At 41.9% G+C, this 25923-nt stretch overlaps 1 protein-coding gene across 1 annotated transcript in view; it reads left to right on the top strand.

Annotated features, from left to right (window-relative positions):
• The window catches only part of AGMO (alkylglycerol monooxygenase), a 679770-nt gene that overhangs the window by 268305 nt on the left and 385542 nt on the right, over positions 1-25923 (top strand). Inside the window, exon 5 of the mRNA XM_069211800.1 lies at positions 25438-25541. Within this exon, the coding sequence (XP_069067901.1) occupies positions 25438-25541 (104 nt within the window). The remainder of the gene's footprint in view (positions 1-25437; positions 25542-25923) is intronic.

Below are 25923 nucleotides of genomic sequence, written 5' to 3'. Positions count from 1 at the left end.
CTTTTTCCTTGACATCTGATTGTTAATTTTTTAGACTAAAGGCTTTTAAATTGTACTATAGTGGCTGTCTATTTCTTGGCCACCTCTACACTGTTGTATATATAGTTGTATTGGAACCATATTTAGTTTTATTGTGTTGTATTGCTTTGCCATATTTGTTTTCATTTATTTGTTTATTTCTATAGCTGATTTTCCCTAGAGGTCTCATGGGCAAGCATAAAGCCACAGAATTGGTTTATGGAGCTCAGATTCTTCCTAACACCACTAAGAAATCCAGAAATTTCACTTCAAATGAGATTGACCTCTTGATTGAAGAGGTAGAATCGATTATTGGCAAAAATAGCCTGCCCGTGGGTCTCTGGGTAAAAGCAACAAAGAAAGTAAAATCTACTGCACATACTCTTCCCATTTAATAAAAAAAAAAATTATGCAGCTGCCATCTGTTAGAGTCATAACAGCCCCACAGGCTGTACCTTTGACTTGCAGTAGTGAAGCCCATTCACATATATCTCCGCCATGCAGCCCTTCCATTGAGCCTACTACTATCTATAGTAGTCGCTTTCAGCCTCTGAAAACACTTTCTCTGCAAACAGCCTCTGCTAACACTTTTAGCTACCCCAGCCACCCCAGAGATCCATTCCCATTGTTCTGATCATTTTCTAGAAATGCAAACAGAGATAGGGGGTTTAGGGCTTATGATAACTAATCTCATTGATATGGTGAAGAACTTGCTTGCCGTTGTCACTGATGCCAAAAAGGCCAGACTCTGCAGTTGCAGAGTGAAAGCTCCAGTGAGCCACCTAAACCACCTTATAGGGAGCGAAACAGCATGTAGAAGGCTCGTAGCTGGTCCAGCACAGGGTACTCTTCCTCAAGAAAACAGAGGGGATACACAGACCTCGAGTGGGAGCCAGACTCCAGTGTGTCTCTAGTCTCACCCTGGCACCCTCAACACTGGTGGAGGACTTATGAGAGACACTATCCAGCCATTCTCAGGCCAAGCCATCCACCAGCATCATCCCAATTCTTGGACTTTTGCTTGTTCTAAACACCGTACAGCAAATCAAGTATCCAAAGTTTGCAGAATGTCCACCCCAAACAATCATAGCAATAGTATGCTTCAGCCAGGCCAGGCTCACATGTTTAAACTCCTTTATGCACCTAGGCTTGAGGATGAGAATTTCTTGATCAATAGGGTCATCCATTGGGAACGGCTTGTGGCTCTGAATTTGATCTTATAGAGCTGATACTCAATAACATGAATATAGCTGACAGTCTGGTGGCCCTCGATGTCAGGATTAGTGTGCTTAATGGCTCGTCTATACAATTTAAATACTCCAATATAGACCCATACCTGGCCAAATCTTAACAAAGGCCAAACTTTCCATCTGATTGTGATTCTGTCCTGAGTGAACTGAACTGATTATCTCAAGGGAATTCAATACCCTCAGTAACATAACAAGTACCCATTAAGGATAGCTGTACCCATTAACAGTAGTTTTAAGGCACTTAGGGATCAATGCCATTAGCCCAACAGTATCAAGGGAGGAACCCACTCCACCTCACACACCAGCTAGCAGAGGGGGAACTCAGCTTCAAACCATCTGCCCCCGTGCTGCATATTCCCTATGCCTGCATCAAGAGTTTAAGTGCAGAAGGAGGGAGTTCGGAGGCACTGGTGCTTCCAACAAAGGTCCCAAGTAGCACCCTATCATTGATCTCCTGGAATGTGGCTGGTGTAAAATCTAAGGTATTATCACCTGATTGGAATGATTTTGGGGGGAAATTCGATGTCTGCTTATTCCAGGACACCTGGAGCACAGAGCTGGTGTTCATGGTAGGGTATTCCAATTTTTGGATTCTGGCCTAAGCCAATTACTGTGGCAGGCCATCTGGTGGCCTACTAATCTGACACAGAATGACATTAACTGTGAGATTAAAAATCTGGAAATTGCCTGCCCCAACATATTTGGAATTTGCATTAGGTGCCACGGGGCACCAACTGTTGATATTGTTAACATCTCTGCCAAAGGGGCTAATGGTGTGTTTATGTAAAACTGGGCAACCCATATGGATATCAAGGGACTAGGGATACACGTATTTATGCAGGAACAAGGGTCCCTTGAGAGGAATACGATTAGACCTATAATTTCTATCTAATGGACAACACATTATGCACCTATAATCACCAATAGTGTAAGAATAGCAAAACGAGAAAAAGAGCGGCTAATGGTGGTAAAAGGTCTGAAACTCTTCTTACCGTAGAAAAATACTGGGAGACTCTAATACACATTACAAAGTAATAGCAGGTGACTTCAACAGTACATTTGAACCTTTGAACTGTGAAGTCACTGGTTGGCCATGGAGGAAGATGAGTGGTGGGGTGTTCTCTACCTCTAATTGTCCCCATAGTGAAGCTGAGCTATCCTTCAGCTGAAGGCTCTGACACTGGAACAAGGTCTTAGGGCTCAACTAGTGGAACACAATCTGATAGTGGAGGGGCTTTTACTTATAACAGACCAAACCATGAGAGTTGTACTGATTATGTATTGATTGACTTAAGACTTTGGCATATATTGTTTGACATTTTGGTCATCCCTTGGATTGAGCGCTATCACAGTCCTTTTTTTCTCTCCAATTATCTGCATTTCGAGACACAATGCCTTTGGTTCCTGTGTCAGGCGCGTCAACTATAGAACTTCAGCAATTAAATAATAGGTGTAGGCTCAAATGGCACCATGTTGCAGCCCAGTCTGACTCCTTGGCGGCCATTTCTTCACATCTTACAAATGCCACATTAAATCTTGAGGCATTTTTGGTTAATGATGAAAACACTGAAGATGTGACTAGTATCCTTTCCTGCCTTTTTGACCATATAGCGCCCTTTTTCTTGGCTCCTCCTCCTCATACCTCTACTAAATCTTGTAAGAGTAATTAAACTAACACTCACTTTCATACAGCCTGTAAACAGGCAAGAAGGCAACTAGTTTTGGCCAATAGATCCATATCCACGGAGCTGCTTTCAGAATCTAGCTAATGTTATAAGGCCATCCAACACCTATCAAAGAGAGAGTGGATGAGCGAAGATGGCATGACATGTTTAAAGCATGCACCAATAGATACCATTGCTGCTTCTGGCCACTTGTGGCCTGGGGGAGACAGGGGCTGCATGTCATCCAGTAAACCACATTACCCCATCTGCTTGGTTCAAACATTTTAAAACATTATACTCTAATTGTTGTAGTGAACCTACCAGCTCTTATCTTATAATGTTTGAGCCTACATCTGATATCTTTGTCTTCGAGTGAAGCGATATAAGGCCTGCTACTGATGCCATTCCTCAAGGTAAAGCTCCCCGGCCTGACGGCATTCGTGATGACATCTTCATTAATGATAAGGCTAGCTGCTCCAACTATATACTTGCATTGTCTAATGCAATATCAAGGGGCACACAAATTCCAAAATCTTGGAAAGGTGCAGAAGTTGTGCCTATCCATAAAAAGGGCAACAAAATTATCCCCTCAAACTACAGACCAATAAGTTTAATTGACACCATTCAAGTGTTCGGTTGGACAATTTTGGGAGCAATCCATGAATGAATCAATGGTAATAACATTATGCCCACACTTTAGGCTGGTTTTAGGAAGTGAACCAGCCCATAGATCAGGATTTTCAATTTCTGACTGTGCAGTGGAGTCGGTTCGGATCAGCAGGGGCCACTTATATGTGGCCTCTGTCGATTTGAAATTGGCCTTCGATCTCGGCCATTGCCAAAATGTGTGGCAGGTGATGAGGGGCATGGGGATGTCAGCAAGCATTCTTTCCAATCTTGTCCACCTCCATGAGGACAATTATGCCTGCATAAGGTGGCGTACCAGGGACAACTCACTGACCCTGATTCCATTCAGGAAGGGTGTTCAACAGGGCTGTGTCCTGGCCCCCACTTTGTTTTCCTTGTATTTGAGTGATGTTTTGTCTTAATTCTAAGAGTATGTGTTAGACACATACTGAAGGGGTCTTTCTCAGCTGGAAGGGTGGAGGTCCTGACAATTACATTTCAAAGGTACCCTGGCAGACAGGACTTGTGCACTTCAAAACCACTCTTTGAAGTCTCCCCCAATTCAAAGGCATTTTGGGTAAATAAAGTGGGTCTCTGACCCCACCAACTCAGACACTTCTGGTCCTACACCTGCACCCTGTCAGAGGAGCTGCCTGACTGCCCAAAGGACTCATCTGGGCTGCTTTGTGGAGAAGGACTGCTGCCCTGCTGGCCTCTGACTTTGCTGGAAGGACTCTGGGCCTGATTCTAACTTTGGAGGACGGTGTTAAACCGTCCCAAAAGTGGCGGATATACCACCTACCGTATTACGAGTCCATTATATCCTATGGAACTCGTAATACGGTAGGTGGTATATCCGCCACTTTTGGGACGGTTTAACACCGTCCTCCAAAGTTAGAATCAGGTCCACTGTCTTCTCCTAAAGTGTTCTCCAGGGGATTGGATTGAGCTTGCCTCCTGTTTCTGAAGTCTCAGGGCCAACAAAGACTTCACCTCTTCAAGAAACTCCTTGTGCATCAAAAATTGACGCAATAGCTACAGAAATCAACGCGAAGCCTGCATTGCGGTTAAGAAATTGTCACATAGCCGACCGGAACGACGCAGCACCGACTTCCCGACTGCAAATTCAAAGCAGTGCCTACCTAGCAACAGAAAATTCAATGCATCGCCTACCGGATCGATGCAGCGCCTGCTCCTTTTTCCAGCACGTCAAGGATTTTTTTTGCTTCGTCCTGGGGCATCAAAATATCCCTGCATTGCAGTGAGGAACCAAGACTGTGCGCCGAAACACGGCGCAAGCTCTTGTAGCGTGGAAAGAAACAATGCATCGTCTGTGCCGTGTCGGAAAATCCAATGCAACACCTTATTTTGCCATGCATCTTCTTCTCTGCAGTCTCAATGCGTCAATATTTTTTATGCATCCCTGGTACTGTGTGTAACAAAGAGACAGTTGTTTATTTCTAAGGATTGAGACTCTTTTAAACCTTTTAAAAGTGATACTTCAACTTGTGCTTATTGGATATTTGTTGTTTTGACCTAATTTTATTCAGATAAATATATATTTTTCTAAACGTGTGTGGTGTATTTTTGTGGTGTTTGTTTTCACTGTGTTACTGTGTGACTTATTGCACAAATACTTTACACATTGCCTTCTAAGTTAAGCCTGACTTCTCAGTTCCAAGCTACCAGAGGGTGGGCACAGGATAATTTGGATTGTGTTGTGACTTACCCCGACTAGAATTGTGCTCCATAGTCTACCTCTGCCAACTAGAGACCCCATTTCTAACAGTATAAATGGTGTATTTCTCTACTCCAAGCTGCACTTTGGAACACCATTGGGGCCAATTGCTTTTCATTGGTTAGTCCAATGACAATGGCTGCTTAAGGTCTGTAGATCATTATAATTCTCTGTGCTTAATTTATGACAAATGCATGTTCTCTACGATGTCCCAGCTCAGTGAATGCTCATTGTTAATTTTGCACGATTTTACTGTATTTTTCTCTTTCAACCTTTTTAACACATTTTATTCTTGCCTTGGGGTAACATCATGGCATCTCACAGAATAAAGTTTGAATAATATAATTTCTGAACGTCCGAAAGGCTACCTCCCTGAATGTCTTCAAAATGGCCAAAGGAACCACCATTTGTACACCTAAGCCTCAGCAGTCAATATCAAATGCCGTATGGTATAGCAAAGATTCTTCCCGCTCACTTTCGATCTTAAATCTTTAAATATATATATATATACATTTTATATATATAATAAAATATTTGTACTCCCCGGCTGCTCATAATCCTTCCTTCGTCAGGTGACATTAGTCTTTATTGTTAAACACTCACATAACCTGACCTTTTTATCTAGCCTTTGTTGTTGAAATGTTATACTAATCCATGATGAAGTGGCTTCACGGCTTTCAATCCAGGATGCAGCAAACCAAAGATATTAACCATGTTGCCTGCCTAATGCATTATAAAATGGTTCCCAGTTAAATAATTTGTGAAAAATTAAGGAGTGTATTAACTAAGGACTTGCATTGTCATTGCGTGTAGCAAGTCATTACAAGGCAATGCAAGTTCTTAAACTGAATCTACAGAGCCATATAAGGTACTATTTGCAGGGCTTTGTGTGACTTTGTAAATACATGTAACTCATTCCAGCAGCTTGCACTGCATTACATTACCTTTTTGTGTGGTAGGCATTCCATGGGTGGAGCATGGGCATTCCCATGCATCCACCCATGGACGTTGATGCAATCCCAGATTTACTAAAGGCAGTAATCCTGGGATTGGGACAAAATGTTGCAGTTACCACAGAGAGGTGTAACAAGGACAAATGCCTTTATTTCTCCTAGTTACTTCCTCTTTCTATGTGTTAAGCATTCTGCATCTTACATAAAAGAGGAACTTGCCTCTCAAGACTTTTTTTTGTAGGAAGGTATCCTTTCTTTCACAAAATCAATCTTGCCTGTAATGCAAACACCCCTACTACAAGGCAGAATGGTTTCTGCGTTGGTCCTCGGTAGCACACATTATATCAATGCTATTTGTGAGCAAAAATGTGCTATATCTTAGTAAACAAGGCACATTTCTGCTCTCTCTCTTTCACGCAATGCAACACAGCAAGGTGCCTTGCTGCTTTCTGTTACCTAAAATGTTGGTAAGTCTACCCCTCAATACGTACAATATAAATCAGGTATAATGGCAAAATACAGATTGTGGACTTTACACAGCCATTTCAAAACAGTTGCAGTGGTTCATGTTCAGTGGAAGAAAAGATCCCCTTTGTCAATTATCAATGTACATATCGAAGTGTCCACAGCATTACAGAGGGGTAGATTCAAATACGCTACATGAGATTGTAGTGCTGTTGATTTACGTGTTTCTGCAACTGCTGACTTCACTAGTGATCCCATGTATACCGCCACAAATAATGTATTTTTCAATGACACTTATAGAACTCTGAATACTTAAGGTCCAGTCACTAATAAAAGCAAATAGTATTTGTCTAGTTTTAAGAGTTTTTTTCTATACTTCACAGCAAGGAGCTTCATTAAATCTGTAAGGTTTTATTAAGTGATACATGGAGATTTTTTACTAATATCGCCTAACAATACATTTCCTTTAGCTAAGGTGTTGTAGTGTTTAATTTTTTTAGAACTATGTTTTTCTTCAGCTAAACCAGGGTTTGGGGTCAGAAGGCAAGAAAATCACATTGGCCAGTTTGTTGATCTAATAGTAACGTTGCTCTCCATATGCTGTGCGTGGGCATATGTAAGAAGAGGTTTATTTTCATTTAATTATTACATCTGCTCTATATCTCACAACAACGAGACTTGTAGGTCCCTCTTTGTCCAATGTGCCTGTGGTCCAAAATATCTCCCCTAAAAAGTTTTATGTTGCATAACGTATGAACAATCAGCGTTTTCAACATTGTGGGAAAGGTTGTACTGGCACCGATTCTTTCCATTTAAGTGTTTCCCATATGAATATTAGCTGCCAAAGTATGTGGTATCCCGCTGAGCAGGGTGATGAGGACATGTATTGCAATGGAGCTGAACAGTTTGCACTTCCTTGCAGTGACACCAGACATCAATCTTGAGTTGAGGCAGTCCCGCATATATCAAAATAGCAGGGCTCCCAGTAGAAATAATGGGAGAATTCACTCTTTATAATGCTTAACTCCATTGCTGCAGATTTAAAAACACGGCAGAAGACAAGTACATTTTCAAAATGCACATTTGTTTACTTCATGATTAATATCTGAAAGACTGCCTGTTAAAATTAGCTTCTAACCCTTGTTTCAAGACTGGAAACTGACTTTTGCAATTCAATCATGATTTCCTGTTCCAATATTACTTTAACAGTTTGTCATCCTTGGAAGTCTTTAGAGGCTATGGCAGTGCATTAAGGCAGTATTGTTATTTCAAACAAAAACACGATAATAGTATGATTGCATTTTTATTTTTCTATCAAACAAACACTCATGAAAGATAGAGAATGATGATGAACCTTCATTAGAGGATTTATTCGATGAATACAAAAATGTGCTCAGTGTCATAATTTCTACAAAGACGTGCGGTACATGCTTATGTCCCATCCAGTGAAAACAAGGAAAGTGGCATCATATGTGTGTTGAACGCTATTGCAGCTATATGGAAATTAAGTGCTCCAGTTCAGGAATTTATTTATATGGAACTGTGCATTATGGGAGTTGTAGTTTGGTTATTGAAGTCACATGACTGTCTATTTAAAAAGCACTGGCTCACTCACACCTGCTCTTACTTACCTGTGAACAAGGCATGCTGTTGCCGAAACGCGTCAGGATTTTTTGTCTTGCTGCTCAGAAATGCTATTAAATTCTTGGATTTTAACATGGACTGGTGCCTGGGATTTTCGTTATTTGGAGATATTTTCTGTGGGATGCTTCGCCCCAGTAACCCAGGCCGCCCTGCAGGGTCTGTGGCCCCTTACGGAGCAGGAGGTGTCAATGATGATTTTCCATTATGAATACATTTTGAAAACATTTGATGCTTCTTAGAAATAGCACCTAAAATTTCCCAGTAATTTAGCAAAATGTATTTTCTTTTTTGCATTTGTTTTCCTGAACATTTTATTTTGAAAGCAAATAATCATCAAAGTTGCTTACAAGCTTCTGATGACATTTGCATCTAATCAGAAAGCATTCTGGGAGCATTATACATAGCCCCATACTGTTAAACTTTTCAAATGTGTGCACGCATTTTTTTTACTGGAACCACTGTCAGTAATGCAGTGTGACCTTAAAATGTTTATTTAGAGCACTCACCCTAATAATAAAGGCTTTAAAGTGATGAACCATTAATACAAGTTTGAAGAGCATTAATATGGACACAAATATTACCTCAACTGAACAGTTTCCTTTCCTGTAAACTGACAACCAAAGAGTTTGTGCTGCAGGAGGTTGGGCCTACTTGTCCCAAGGACAAAAAAAAACATGAAACCTTGTTGTCCTTCACCCCAAAATAAATGTCCTGGATGTCAGGCTCTAGGAATTCCTGGTTGGAGGATTTAGTGCATGATACCGTTAGCCAATAGTTGAAAGAAGTGATTGTATAGCTAGTTGAATGCATGTATGATTGGATGGATATGAGTCTATAGATATGGGGGTGGATGATGGATGCTTACTTGTGAGTTGATATGCATGTGTTGGTGATGAATGTCTGTAGATGAAATGGTAAATATATGAGAGCATAGGTATATAACAGTGAGTGGAAGGGCAGAGGGAGAAATTGTTATGGTTGGGAATATTGCTGCATAGTTGACTTTTAGTGTCTGGAATCATTGCTCCTGGCATGGTGGTTCCGGGCAGGAAATATTCAGGTCACTGTTTATTTTTGTTGACAAAGTGAATCCCTTGTTTGACTGGGTTTGTCTTTCTAAACAAAAAAAACATTTTTTGTACTCAGTGGCACTATGGTACGAGAGGCAGTGTATGTTGTGTTACTAACATGGTTCCTGCCATAGGGCACAGTTTCAGAGTTAAAAAAACACCCCGGCAGCGAGAAGCAATACATTTGTGGTGGTGATGGTGGCTCAGCCAGCTAAGATGGTGCTTCCAACAACCTAGCCATTTACATGCTGGTTCACCATAGTCCAAATAAAAGGCTGAGGCCATGGTTCAAAGCTGTGAGGTAAATTCCAATACCTGTACAAGCAGGATAGTTATCACATCCCTCCACGTTTCTTCTGACATATTTCAGTAGGCCAAACCTGACAAAATTTATTGAGGGAGGGAAGCAAAGACAATCAGGCAAAACCTGCATAATTCGAAGCTTTAAATGCAGATACTGCATATTATGACTTGTTTTCAGTGGGAAACGAAACTAGAGACCCTAAGCACACCTGTTAAATTCCATGCCTTTTTATTCCTATTTATTTGGTACAGACTTAGCTTGCTTCACCTGCCCCAAATCATTGCTCATAGAACAACTGTGTGAAACTTACAGGGAAAATATACGTATACATTTGCAGTTGTACTTAGAATGGCTAAGCAAAACGTACAATTGAAGGATAATGTTTCTTCATGCATTTTCCAGCTAGGATTAGCTTGTTTTTCGATTATGACTGGTATTCACATTGACCACAAAAATAGACAAGAGGGAAACAGTTTTCAACTGTCTACCTGGCAAGAGGTATTTTTCTCTGTTAATCAAAAAGCCTCTGTTTCCTGCCATTTAAGTAATTCAGTTTGGTATTTAGTCAGTTGCAAGAGGCAAAGACGTTTTACTTCTGGAAGGACATGAGTAAATCACTCTCTCATTCCTAAGCATGGGGTAAGACACAGCCATTCAAAGTAGATTCATCATGTCATGACTAGGACATGAATAGGACATGGAAATGTAAGTGTGTTGGAAATGCCCTTCTGGCAGGGCTACCTCAACTGTTTAGCCTTCCTCCTCTTTTTGTGATCGAGGGCCAGATGTAGCAAGTCGGCAATTTGCGACTTGCAAATTGCGAGTCCCTGCGACTCGCAATTTGCAAGTCGCAAATTGCTATGCAGTACGGTGTCTCAGACACCGACTGCGACTCGCAATGGGGTCGCAATGACCCACCTCATGAATATTCATGAGGTGGGTCGCAAATTGCGGCCCCATTGCGAGTATAGGCACTCGCTAACATGGAGGCCTGCTGTCGTCAGCAGACCTCCATGTTCGCGACCTGCTTTTCAATAAAGCAGTTTTTTTTTTTTTTAAGTGTAGCCCGTTTTCATAACAGGAAAACGAGCTTCACTTCAAAATAACCGAAACCTTTAGTTTCGGGTTTTTTTCAGGACAGGGAGCGGTCCCTTGGACCACTCCCTGCCCTGAAAAAATAATTTGGGGTCCAGTCACAAACTGGAAGGGGTCCCATGGGGACCCCTTCCAATTTGCGAGTGGGTTACCATCCACTTGAAGTGGATGGTAACTGCGACTCCATTTGCGACCGCGTACGCGGTCGCAAATGGAATTGCATCCCACTGCGAGTCGCAAATAGGAAGGGAACACCCCTTCCTATTTGCGAGTCGGAAATGCATTTTGCGAGTCGGAGCCGACTCGCAAAATGCATTTCTGAATGGCAAAGTGGCTTTTGCGCCTCGCAAACGGCGATTTTCGCCGTTTGCAAGGCGCAAACACTTTGCTACATCTGGCCCCTTGTTCCTTAGGACTCTGAACACTTTACCACTGCTAACCTTCATTTCACAATGTGTCTGTCCCCTAGCAAAGAGCCATAAACTGTTTGGATTTGTTTCACACGAATAAGAAATCCAAGCAGGGTCTGACTCTTTGCTGGGGCACAGACACACAATTGTGTATGCCAACAAAGAGCCAGATATTGTTTGGATATTTTCTAGCCTAAGAAAAATCCAAATATGGTTGGGCTGCTTTCTGGGGCACAAAACCAGAGGTTAAGAAAAAAGTAAGACAAAACATCTTGTTTCTTTCCTGAGCACAGAATTGAGATTCTGTATCCCTGCAATGAGTCAGACAATGTTTGATGATTTTCCCTAGATATAGGCAACTTCCAGTCTGCATCTTATTCCGTGCCGTGGCACAGAACTGTGTGACTGTGCCCCAATCCAAAGAGAATCGTGGGGCGAAAACACTCCTTGCACTCCTCATACGCGGATAATATCCCGTGGCGCCTATGTTTTAAACTGTAATACTAGATGTTAGATTGAGTGTATTTTTTTTTAGACAAAAAGAACACTCACAACCACTTATAAACCAAATGCACAAAAAAATACCCCTGTATTACTGCAAAAAAAAAAAAAAAATTAAAGAATGAATTGTAAGTACATTTGAAACATGCGTGACAAATGTGCACAGCTTAGAAGACATTTTGTAAACTCAGCCACACCCCATACAAGTGCGGTAACGTTGGGAAATTGGGCATAGGATCTTCTTTGCATATAATATATTTTCAATGCATCCTGGGCACCGCTTTGAAATGGAAAGTGAATTACTACTTCTGTGGTTTATCCTGGCCGCCCTTGCCATGTAATTTATTGTGTTACAATATGGAACATAACAATAACGACTTATTGTTTGTTCTTCAGCTCTCTTATATATCACCTTGTTAACAGATCATTCTGTATGGACTTGGCCCCAGGGTACGTATTAATATATTTCAAAATTAAAACTTGGCAGTCAGTCTGTGTACTATCTCGTGTTGCTCAAACCTTAGTAAATCACTGCGCCATGGTTATCTTGTTATCAAAGATGCCCGTTTTGGAGATGTATATGTTTACTAATTAGGTCATACTTAGGACCACAATCACTCTCTGAACTAGTCTTTCATTTTATAGGGCTTTTTTTGTTATTGTATTGTTTGTTCTTTCATTCTTTCATCACTTTTTTCTTTTGTTTCTTTCTCATGCATTTTTTAATACTTCTTCTGTTCTTTCTTTTTTTCTTTCATTCTTTCATCCCTTCTTTTCCTTTCTTGCTTTCCTTATTTTTTAATTCCTTCTTTCCTTCTTTCTTGCTTTCCTTTTTTCTTTCACTCTTTCATAACTTCTTTCCATCTTTCTTGCTTATTTGTTTCCTTATTTCTTCTTTCCTTCTATTCTTTTCTTGTTACTTGGCTCTTACTTCTTTCTTTCCCACTTTCCTTCTTTCTTTCTATCATTCATTTTTCCTTCTTTCTTAGTTTTAGTTCTTCTGGCTTTGATTCCTTGTTTCCTTATTTCTTGTTTGCATTCATTTGGTTTGCTTTCCTTCTATCATTTCTTCTTCCCTTCTTTCCTTTCTTTTCTTTTCTTATTTCTTTCTTCCTTTCTTTCTGTTTCTTTCTTTCTCTTTTGCTCTCTTTCTCTCTTACTTTCTGTCTTTTTCTTTTCTTTTTTTCTCTCCTTCTTTCCTTCTTTCTTTCACTCCTTCTTTCTTTCATTCCTTCTTTCCTTATTTCATTCCATCGTGCCTTCTTTCTTTATTGCCTTCCTTCTTGCTTGCTTTCCTACTTGATTTTTCTTTCCTATTTTCTTGCCTTCATTTTTTTCTTCTTTCTTGCCTTTCTTCATTCTTACCTTCTTTCATTTCTTCCTTTCTTTTTTCTTTCCTCCTTCCTTGCGTCCCATCCTTTTTTTACATTTCTTTCTCAAAGATAAGAGGTTGCCAGCCAGTGGAATAAAGCTTGGTTCTTTTAGGTCTGTGTTACCAAAGACCTTGTGATTTTACTAAAATTATGCATATGACATAGTTACATGTAGGGATTTTCAGCCATACTTCATTCATTTATCTGTGGTTTGTTGTCATTCACATTTGTCACCTACCCCTTCAAGCATGCATCAAAGGGAAACTAGCCACCCCACTTCAGTCATTAGCTGACTTCACTATGAGTTAAGGCATGCTGCTGCTTTACAAGGAGCACATACACACACAAAGTAGTTCCCTGCAATGCCAGGAAGTACTATGGTAATGTTTGCTTTTTGAGCCCCCAAAAACATTTTTGCCTTTGGTTAATGTTTTGTTTAGATTGGCAGATGCCCAGCAGTTTCTCAAAAAATAAAGCTTTGCAAAGGCCTTGAAAAAAAGGAAAACAAGAATTGCCTAAAGGCTGGTGAACAACACCACACCTATTGGCTTTGCCAATGCTTGTTTTATAGTGGCATACAGTGGTCTCCAATAGGCTTATCCACCTGACGTATCTCATAAAGGAGCAATTCCCAATGTTTAAATCTCTAAACTTACTTGGAAGGCCACAAGAAGCGTAATGCCCTGATTATGAGTGGGTCTGTGTTTTTTCCAACCCCTTCACAAACTCCTGTTCTGATTGTGATCACATTAATGTCCTGTAGATTGCCATTAATCTTCAATACTCCTGGTCCTGTTGTCCTTGTCCCATTCATCACTAATGGAGATAAATGATATCTGCATGGTAGGAAAGAAAACAAAACCCCTATCCCACTCCTCCCCTATGGGAGTACTTAACATGTATTTACCCATAATTGTTCTGAACTACCAAGCCCCCCAAAATGAAGGCCGGTCATTCGAGAGGGAGGGTGTTGCATAATGAACGAGATGGCCGCCGTCACTTTTTTGTCAAGTTGCAGCCAGCCAATCAGGGCCTTGCTTTTCCTCTGAATCCATGGAAGATCTGAGGAGGATCCAAGGAGGATCCGCTTTCCTATATATACAAATTTGGTTTCCATTTAATAACTAGAAAACTACTGAACGGATTCACACCAAGTCACAAAAAGGTCGCTTCCTGCCAAATTTGGTGTAAATCCGTCAAGTTGTTTGGCCCTGTACCAAAATCCCTCTGGAAATTAACATGGAGAAAATACATTTTGGGACCCCCCCATTTTCTTGGCCCCAGCTTGACAGGTCATCCGCAAACATTCCAGACAGCAGCTAATGTGAGCATCATATTTTTTGGAAAAATTGTCAACTTGCACCAAAGATATAGGCAAGGAAAAAAACGCTTTTTCCATAGAAACTAGATCCTAACTATAACTACCTAGTGCAACCGCCACTAGGCTTTTATATATATATGTATATATATATATATATATATATATATATATATATTACCTACTGGTGGTCACAAATAGCTCGTTAAAGTTAAGACCTAGTTCCCATAGGAAGAGCGTTTTTTTGTTCTGCAATAACTTTGGCGCCACTTGACGAATCTTCAGGACATTTTAAAAACATATACTTCAGTCGGTTCAGCTGCTGTCTTTAACGTTTTGGGGTGATATGTCAAGCAAGGACCAGGAAAAAGGGGTCCCAAAATGTATTTTCCCCACTCAGCCCAACTGCTGAACGGCATTACACCAAATTTGACAGGAAGCTAGATCCTATTGCACAGATTGTGTTTTTTTGTGATTTGACGTAAATCGGTTCAGCAGTCTTGGAGTTATTTAGGATTAAAAAATATAGATATCTAGGGATGCAGATCCTCTGCAGATCCATGCGCCAACGCAAGAATCAGATTGGCTGGCCGCAACATGGCAAGAAAGTTGCAGCAGCCATTTTGTTTGGTCAGGGAAATAATCTTTGGGGCTCAAATGTTGGGTGAAATGTAGATGAAGGTATCAGGGTAGAGACTTCCTGAACCCATGGAGTGAGGAAAAAACCTAACTTAAAATGCACACAAAAAATTTTTGGGGACGGTTTCCGAGATCCACGCATCCAGTGGTGGGGCTCAGCGTGGTCCCCAGTGTAAATCCGTGGGTGGATCTGCGCATCTTGGAAACCGTTTAAAAAAATACATATATATATTATTATTACCTAGTGGCACTTTCGCTGTCCCGCAGCACGGGATGCAAACAACATCAAATGCAGTCTTGAGGGGAAACTACAGGACCCAGCAGGCCCAGGGCCCCAGGAGGCATCACAGGCACACCGGCACTGACTTTCACTCATAAGCGCTTTCACTCTCCCGCAGCGCGGGACACAAACAGCATCAAATTCAGTCTAGAGGGGAGACTACAGTTCCCAGCAGGCCCAGGGCCCCAGGAGGAGGTCTCAGGCACACTGGCACAACGGCACTGACTCGTGCTCATAAGTGCTTTCACTCTCCTGCAGTGGGGAACGTGAACAGCATCAAATCCAGTCTCAAGGGGAGTCTACAGGTGCCAGCAGGCCCAGGGCCCCAGGATGCGGTCTGAGGTACACTGCCACTGACTTTGCTCTCAGAAGCGTTTTCACTCTCATGCAGGGCGGGACGCGCCCGGGCCACGCCCATCGGAGCCTGAAGCAGGATGGGCTGGGCCACCCATTAAGATTTTCTGCTAAGCAGGCTTTATAGGTGCCATTGCACTGTTGCATTTTTCATCTGGATTGTTTTATTGATTTACTAAATCATCAAGGGCCCTCCCATATACTGAATATAGTATTATTAATGGGTAGAAGGAAGGCAACTGAGGGCGGGGCTTAGGCGGTGCACAAGGAAAAGCATAAGAGGTAGAAGCATGCAGCAAATAACTGTGATGGAAAAGATTGGTAATCTCTTGGCTGAATGTGAGAAAATATTAACGTCTCCCCCTGATAATGTTTCTGAAGGCGCCCAGAGTGTGCGCTCCCCAGCTAACTTGGGAGTGTATCACAGGAAAGTCACAGATATGTTTAAAAATTGTGAAACACAGGATTCAGCTCCCACAGGGCACGAGGAGGGAGACATGCTATCACCTACATTCCCCCAGTACTGGCGAATGAGCCATTATATGTTGATAGTGATGCCCTTTATTGTAGTAATCGCTTTAGCCCTTTAAATGACATTTCAGATCCACATGATGATCCTGACATAGGTACCATAGCACGTGTGATAGTAGATGTAAATGCAAACTCAACTGTTTCCAAGGCCCAGTACACTTCCCACATACAAGATCTAAAGTGTGAGGTGGCCGAGCTTAAATCTATGGTAAATACTTTAATCTCCATGGTTAAACAGTTAATGCCAAAAAGATGCAACAACCACTTTGGATCGTGTCTGTAGTTCTAGACTCAGTCCTTCAGGCCTCCTGGCTCCGATGTCTAAATTGCCTCTGTCAACCTGCAATAAGAACCATACTTGTGTTACCTGTTCTGCCGCCGTCAGCTCAGTTCCCTGTGTTGGTCACTATCCAGCCGGCAGCAGGACGTGGAATTCTCAACAGATTCCCACATGTAACGATCTGGGCTCAGGTAAGGAATCAATAGCCTGCTGTCAGCTTTCCAAACGTGTGGATGATAATGTGTCCAATCGTGTAGTACACCCTGTTGATGATTGGTCCAAATCCACCAATACTGCCTTTATGGTTAATGTGCCCAATTTACATCAGGCGGCTCCTAGGGAAGGGAGAGAATCCATCAGAAATAAGGTGATTCATTAGATTCACCATGTGAGAGGCTGTTACTCTGTGATATGTGAGGATATATTTGAGGCCTGATCCTGACAAACATTATGATATGATTGAGTTAACATTTAGGGACAAGAGAATGGTAGACAACTTAGTGGCCCTAGATGCTAGGACAAGCTCCACTAGGCATTCTTGCATCCAGTTTAAATACCCTAGGCTTTTCCCGCACCATAAGGGTTGGGCTACCCCCCACTTGAGTTGTAACTCATCTGTCCTAAATGAGAATGATTGACTTGGAGTATTATCTGAAACCCCTTTAGATATACTTTCTCAGGCTCCCTCTGCATATGACGTAATTAGCCCTGGTATTGGTGCTCCCCGTATTTCTGATTTTGAAGACACTTACCCCTCCTCTCGTGATATATCTTTCCAGTCAGCTCAGGACCAGCTAGTTAAATGTGCCAATATCACATCCACTTCCCCTGATAGATCTTACCAGTCAACTCAGGATCAGTTAGCCAATTGTGCTAACATTACATCTAGGGTCAGGGCACCATCTCAAAGTGTTGGGGTGCGATATGCTTCCTGGAATGTGGCAGGTTTAAGATCTGTTGTCTCCTTCCAGCCTTTATTTCTTTAATTGAGAACCATGACTTATGTCTCTTTCAGGGAATTTGGACAGTCAATCCACTTTTTTGGTCTGGCTAGTTACATTTTTACGTTCCAGCACTTTCTAGCAGTAGGGTAGACCGTCTGGCAGTTTAACTGTATGGGCCAGAACATCATTAAACTGCCGTATATATCTCAGTTATAATTGACTCCCCTGACATATTGGGTATCTGGTTACTATTTGGGGTAAATGTAGGCATGATTATTCTTAATATCTGTGGAATAGGGGATGGGGGTTGGCTTCTGATACCCTCTGTGTTTTGGAAATGTTTCTAAGGCAGTGCCCCCGGTACTTTAAAATAATTGTGGCAGGTGACTTCAATGTCACGTTTCAACCTCTGGACTGGGAGGATCTTGGGTTTACTCGTGAGGAGGATCTGGCATGGTCTGTACCTTCTTTAGACATTCCACCCATTAAAAGGTGCTTGCAAGTTGCTGTCCAGCTTAAAACCTTGACTATTGAATTGGGGCTTAGAGCACTCAATGGCAGGACAAAATCTGACACAAAGGGTTGTCATACAACAAGGCCAACCACACAAGTAGAACCGACTATTGTTTAGTTGATATACACAATCTGCTCTCAGTCCAAATGCTTGTCCTGTGTAATCAAATGTCTACTATTAACATCCCCACTATACCATCACAAGGTATTAGTATGACTAATGATAAACGCCACTTACAGTGGAATAAGGTGTCAGCACGGCTGGATATCATTAGCTCTGTGAATGCTGCTTTGAGGATTTCATTGGTGCATTTAGAGGTGGGTCTTGCAATTACTGGGGAGCAAGTAATTGCATATCATGCCTTATGTTTTGAGAGTGTTGCAGCCCATTTTATAGCAGGTATTGACTCTAGTGGTGGGAGGCCCAAGTGGAAACATCACTGGATTAATAAGGAATGTCGAGCTTTAAATAAACACTTGATTCAAGCAGTTAAATCCAAGGATGTAGTTATCCGCACAGCTAGGAAGTCCTATAAATCCACTATTTTAAAGCCAAACGCAAGCAAGACGATAAATGGTGGGCTGCATTTAATGATGCATTGTGTGAGAAGAACTGTACTAAATTCTGGTCTTTGGCTGCTCGTGGCCCTGGCAATAGTGTATTGAATGTTACAATGAACGTTGCTGCAACGGAGTGGGTAGACCACTTTAGCCAAATGTATTCTACTGTTTATCTCAGTACAGTTTGTGAATCTGTATAGCATTCTCGAACCACTGTTGACCAAACTCCTAGCCCTTTACCGCTGCAATTGCTTACTCTTTCGGATGTGGTGCACTCATAGGTACTTTAAAGTCCGGATGGCATTCCAGCGGATTTGTTTCTAACTGATACTGAAGTTTGGTCGAGATACATTATTATCATATCCAATGCAGTAGCGGTGGGGGCACCAATTCCTGAGTCTTGGAAGGGTGCTATTGCAGTTCCTATTTTTAATAAGGGCGATAGAGCCCTACCTGCAATTATAGGCCAATTAGCCTATTGGACTGTGTGCGGAAAGTTTTCTGCCACTGTCTTCCTGAGAAGATTCAGGATTGGATGTCTGAGTGTGATATATCTAGTCCATTTGAAGCTGGATTTCGCAAGAAAACTTCCACTATTGATCAAGCCATTAGGTTTTTGCTCTTATTTTGGAAGATGGTTGCTATTGGTAAGGGGAATCTGTACGTTGCCTTTGTGGATTTGAAATCTGCTTTTGACTTCGTGCCGTACAATAAGTTGTGGGAAGTTCTCTCTGGGATGGCAATCCCCGCGCGCATTCTTACTTTGTTAATACAGCTTCATGAGGGTAACTATGTATGTGTCGGGTGGGGCGACCTGGGGCAGTTCACAGATAAAATTCCAGTGTCAAGGAGAGTACTCCAAGGGTGTGTCCTTGCTCCAACTTTGTTCTCTCTACATATCAATGACTTTGTTTCTTCTATACTCAAGGTAGAGGAAGACACACCATTCTTAGGCACACATAAAGTTCCTGGTTTTCTGTTTGCAGATGATACCCTTTTGAAATCTAAGACCCCGAGTGGTTTACGGAAACTCCTTAAGTGTTTTGAGGAATTCTGTTTTGCACGGGGATTGGAAATCAATACTTCCAAAACTAAATTGATGATGTTCAATCCTCATAGATCTTTTAAAGGGAAGGTGTCCCACCTGAGAACTAAAATAATTTACGTATCTTGGCTTAATGCTATCAGAGAACATGTCTTGGAAGCCACACATTGTTAAGCAGGTGTTGAAACAAAAGCAAATCACATGAGTTTTAATCAAGCATTTTGGCCTTCCTACACTCAGCCAATACGTCCAGCACTCCAGATCTATGATGCCAAGGCTGTGAGCTCTGCTCTTTATGGTGCAGAGCTATGGGGCCATGCCAAAGCCCAAGAAATATCAATTGTTGAGAATATCTTTCTAAGTAAGCTCGTCTCTCTTCCACTGAGCACTCCGTTGCTTCCTTTTATTAAGGACTTGGGCATTAGGAGTATAGGTTACAAGGCTCGCCTATGTCCTCTCTTGAACTCGAGGTGGCTTCGGATGACAACAGATACTGCCGCCTACACTGTAGCCCTGCAGGCCATAATGGAAGCTGATCTCTCTCTTAGCATCCCTTGGCTCAGATACATCAAATAATCATTATACACAATTGGGCTCAGTGAGCTTTGGGATTCTCCGACTACTGCTCCTCTCCCATCGAAACTGGACCTTAAAAAACAGTACTGGAGGGCGGTAGACTCTGAGGAGTTGGAGGTAGCACTTCATTTCAAATTATCATGTGACTTTGTTGATCTGAAATATATGTGAAAATATGAGGCTTTTTGGGATGCAATTCTGGTCCCCTAAGACAGGAAGTTGTACTTCCAGTTTTGTGTAGAAACTTTACTATTAAGATCGTTATTGGTCATCTGAGGGGGTAACCGCTTGTCCAGCTTGTAATGCCCCTATTGAAAAGCTGCCTCATGTTTTATTCAATTGCCCTCGAATCCTTAGATCAAATACTCACTTGGCATTGGTCACCGCTGTTGCCACATTTCTTGGATCCATGTGGATTCTTAGAGCAAAAATGTTATCTGCATTTACATGATGTGTTTGTATGAATAGTTATGCACTGAAGAACGCTTATGAAAAGCATTTAGGTTTTTATTTCTTTTAATGTATTGTAATGACTTTATTCTTATATATATTTATTTATTCTTTTGTATTGCTATGTGTTTTTATGGCTCTTGTGGCCGAAATAAAATCTTTGATGAGGATGATATAAAAAGTGGTTCTCTACTTGCCTGTCTCTTTGGCACCCCTTGACGAATCTTCACAAAACATTCTAAAAAAACATTGCCAGTCTAGTCAGCTGCTGCCTAGAAAGTTTTGGAGTGATCTGTCTGGGGAGGGAGGGCAGGGTGGGGGCGAGAAAAAGGGGGGTCCCAAAACACGTTTTCCCTATTCATTTTTCATAGGGATTTTGAACAGCGATAACACAAAAACTACTGGATGGAATTACACCAAATTTGGTAGAAAGGAACGTGCTGTTCGGGAAAGAATGCTTATTTGTGTTGTTGCAATTCCATTTAGTTGCTTTAGAGAAATTAAAGAAAATCCACATTTTTTATTTATATTGGGATGCAAAGCTTTTGCGACCCCTCCCGGTCTCGTGCAGAGATCTGATTGGTTGATAACACTTCAACAACAGATGCCATTGAAGTTTTTTCAGCCATTTTGGGACTTGGCTGAATTTGTCCCAAAAATAAAGTAAAAAGGAAAGGAAAGGGGCCAGGGTGCAAACACAGTGACCCCTTAGCTTTGGTGGTGGGGTCACAAAGGGACCTCCCCAGGGCTAAAGAGCATTTTTTCATTGATTTTATGATCAGAGTCACAGTGGATCTGCGGATCCGCCATAAAATCCCCACCCCCCCAAAAAATTATGCATGGCCTGCCGTGTTTTGCTACTATAAAGCCCCTGGGTGGTCAAAAGGTGTGTTATCATTTATATGCGGGGACCGTGTGCCCCCTGCTGCCCTGGGAACCGCCACCTCCCTAGGACTGTTATTTAATGGGTAGGGGGAGCTGCATACCCCCTCTGCTGCCCTGGGGACCACCACCTCCCTGGGGCGATATGGAAATAATCTGCTGGGCTGCAAGCCCCCCCCTCCCGCCGCCCTAGGGATCACCACCTCCCCGGGGTGAAATGTGAGTGATTTGCAGGGAGACATGAGGCCCCACTCCCGCTGCTCTGGGGATCACCACCTCCCCAGGGCAAATATTTCAAAAAAGAAAGGGGGGCCCAACTGGACCACCATCTCCCCGGGCTACACTGAATTATGAGTGGGGGGCCGCATGCACCCCACTGTCCTGAGGATCACCACACCCTGTGGCAAATGTTTAAAAAAAAGAAAGGGGGTCCCTTTGAGACCCCTTAGCCCCAGGGACCACCACCTCTCTGGCGCTGTGTGTACAGTAGTAGGGGGGCTGCGCAGCTCCCCACAGATGGCCCTGGGGACCGCCAACCCCCAGGGCTGGCTCCTGCTATGTGCCAGGGTGATCACACCCGGGAGATAGCTGTTTGCTGTGGCTTGGCTGCAGCTCTGCAGCTGCAGCCAAGCCACAGCAAACACTTCATTTTTTGAGAGCTGGACCTGTAAAGAGGGTCTGCTGTCAGAGACTGAAGCTTTCATCTCTGTCCCCTGCACGTGTGCGGGGACATAAGGGTGACATTCTCTAACAAGCTGTGCAGCATGCACTTTCCCCATTTTTCCTTTGTTCCTAAAGTTCCCCCAATAATATTTTTGGAGACAGTTTGAGGGGTCCCTACTCTCTAACAACATCCATAACATGAGATTAGGTGTCGCTGGCTCACCCTTTGTAACCTCTGAGTCTCTTGTCCTTTGTCCTAGTGAATACACTACTATGCCTTTACTCCTGGCAGATGTTTTGTGGTATTTATTCAGTTGGACAGGTGCATCCATTGGAGCAGTTGCCTAAGCTCCCTGTGTAGGTTGAGATCCAGTGGCTCAGGTATATGGGGCCCCCTTTGCATATTTTTGTAATTAAATGTATTCATAACTGTTACAAGAAAGTATCAGTAATCTAACTGTTGACTAGTACTAGTGTGTTTCAATTATGATAAAGATTTCTGAACAGCACCAGTATGCCAACTTTAGCGTTACCTGTAGATGTGGGCAAATCCTTTAGTATAATGAAATAATGGTGTTTCAAAGATGGAGAATCAGTGCTGCTCACAGATGGCACTCCCCTCCCCCCACCACTTCTTCCTTCTCTTCCCTTTTCCACATATTTGGGGCAAATATACATTGCGTCCTGACAGGACGTTCCCTATAGGGTTCAGTTGAGCCCTCTGCATCTAGACCAAGGCTTCAGTTATGCTGCACTCCTTACTCAAGCCCGAAAACTGGCTCCACCTTGAATGTTGGCACCCCCATAATGTGAAATGTGCAGATCAGATTTCATTGGCTCTCTGCCAGTTGCGTACCTTTGAGAATATAACTGGAAGCTAACTTCTGAACTATTCCTGGACTTGGACTACTGGGGACCCTATGTTGCAGTACTAATGCTGTATCCATAGTGTGGAGCCTGATAAAGCCCACTTTTATTCCTGACAGGGACCAAGCCAAGGAACTGAGGAATGTTTTGCTTGCCTGACATGCTGCTACTGCTCCTATTCAGCACAGAGTCCTCCAGGCACCAGTCAACACGTTTTGCACATACAGACAACTTTAAGTAGATTGCTCCATAGTTTTTGTAAAAGGACTGTATGTAAATTTACCCCATTTACTTTCTCTTGAGCTACTCTGTATGCAGCTTACTTTACAAATAGAATTCAGGGACCCCTAGACTTCTGTAGTGCACCTTTCACAGTGAGTGCTTCCTGCTAAGGACCACGAATGTTGTTGCTTTTAGAGAACCCTGTGAACCAATCAGATAGAGTCTCCCATGACGCTTGTAGTTATCTACTCCAGACATGCACACTGACATATGGAGCACGAGTAGACTATTCAATTTCAAAACAGCACTGAAAGTGGAATAAAAATAGTGAAGATAAATTGGTAATAGGCAACCTTATATATATTCTTTGTCATAAGTGACAATTGAACACATAGAGGGTTGTCCGGATTCGGTCCATGGCTACTTGAGTATGTAATTGTTCCTACTATTTTTCTGCTAATAAACATGCAATGCTGTTGTTAATTATTGAAGAACATACTAAAGTTCACAAAGGATATGGTTCCCCATTTAAGTGTATAAATTGTAGACATAGGGGCCAGTTCGTCCCTATTATACTGGCAGGAAAAAATGATTTGCTACTGTGAATTTCCTTTGCCTCTAATGTGAATATCACCTCAGTAATAAATCTCACTCAAGGGGTGGGAGATGGGCATTCCAAGGCATGATTTGAATTGATAGTTTTTGCATGATCCAAACATGTGGTTGTGGGCATTTTGAAATTCCTCTTCCACCTTTAAATTGGTCAGAGATCTTACTCCAGCCAAAGGCTGTAATAACTCCCCGTCCAAGATGGGCAGGGGAAAACTTTCTCCACAGGGAACATTACTTCCCCACTAAAAAATATGAATTTGCACCAGACGTTCCATTACCCTTGTGCGGAATTCTAATGTATGGGTAACTTTGCACAGAAGGAATAAGAGCCTTCCAGACATTTCACATGAGATTACTAGTAGTTCGCCTGTCGTAGCTTTGCAGGCATGTATCTGGGAATGCTTTGGAATAATAAATACATTTAAGAGTATGTTCAGGCAGAGACTTAAGGACAAGGGCAAAACATTTTCACATTTAGATAAGGAAACCTTCTTAGATCAATCGAAATCTGAGCACATCCAAGTCTCTTGTCAGTACAAAAGTATTTTGAATATTAGTTATTACAACCCATGCATGCAAATACTGTAATTTATAAGTATTAATGTTAAAATAAATTAAGACATAGCTAACGCAATGCTTCAATGGTTCATAAGGTGTAACCACAATGCATAATAGTGATTAACACATACAAAAAGACAAAGTACTGCCTGCATCACTTCCTAAGATATATAGAACTGATATCTCATACACCAATACCACAGCTAGTGATAGCAGCACCATCCCTTCCCAATTACCGCCATCAAAACCACAAACACACCAATAAGTCTATCAGTAGCACTGCCACTAATACCAGCAATAGAAGCACTAAAACAATAATATCACCAACCACTAGCAGACACAACCAGTACCATGACCAGTACTACCAGCTATACCATTAATACCACACCAATGCAGCAACAACCAGCAATGCCAACCACAATACTATCAATGTCACAATAAATTGCACAGCCAATACAAACTCCACCACCACTCATGCCAGCAGGACAATACCAATAATGCCACCACTACTGATACCACCACCAAATCCAGAAAAAACTCCACTACCACCGCTGCCACCACCATTCCCAAGCATTTTGCAAATCCAGTAAGTATAACTTTAATGCATGTAAACAACATTCCTCCATGTCTTTGTTTGTGTGCCTTCTTACATTAAACACATCCTGCTAGCTTTGCAAATGTGTGTTCTCCTCAGCTTAGGCTGAAGCTAAATGCCCTTCCAAGTTTTCACCAAAGCTCCAATGACCCCATCATAGCACCTTGAACGTGTGGGCCTATTTCTCAGTATCATACTTTTCACATACCTTCTCAATCACTGCCTTTGTTGAAAGTGACTCATAATTCTATTAGCAAGGCGCCAATCGTCAACTGTACAAACTTTGTCTACAATGGCATTATTAATACTGCAAGCAGAGTATTTCTTTCGTTTCTCTCATGCCCCAAGTGTAATTAGAATGACTACATGTCAAGTTTTTATATATTTGAAGGTATATTCATTTGTTGCCTGACTTTCAATGTAATTGTTTTGCAGAGGTTAATTTTATGTGGGCTGGACACCAGGCACACCATAGCGCTGAAGATTACAACTTAACAACCGCACTGAGGCAGTCCTTCCTACAGAAATACACATCTTTTGTAAGTACTGTTTATTTTTTGAAATATGAAACCTGACTTCACAATTCAAATACTAGATCTACTTTGTTCAGTGTGTCTGTGTTATCTTAAAAAGTTATTACTGTATGCGCTGGCTGTAAAATGATTTAAAAAATATGCTGTAGGAAATTGGTTTAATGGTTGAGGGAGATGAAACCATCCTTAAACAGCAACCACAGTTCCACAGGGTGAAGTCACAAGTAACCTCAAATTAACCTGTGATTAAGCCTCTGGTAGCTTGGCACAAAAGCAATCAGGCGTAACCTAAAGACAATGTGTAAAGTATTTATACAGCATTTCAAACAGTAATACAGTGAACACACAACACCACAAAAATCCCACACCAATTTAGAAACATAGAGTA

Source organism: Pleurodeles waltl, chromosome 10 (assembly GCF_031143425.1).
Source record: "Pleurodeles waltl isolate 20211129_DDA chromosome 10, aPleWal1.hap1.20221129, whole genome shotgun sequence".
Taxonomy (NCBI): domain Eukaryota; kingdom Metazoa; phylum Chordata; class Amphibia; order Caudata; family Salamandridae; genus Pleurodeles; species Pleurodeles waltl.
The sequence above is the reverse complement of the archived record's forward strand: the minus strand, read 5'-3'. Positions and strand labels throughout refer to the sequence as shown.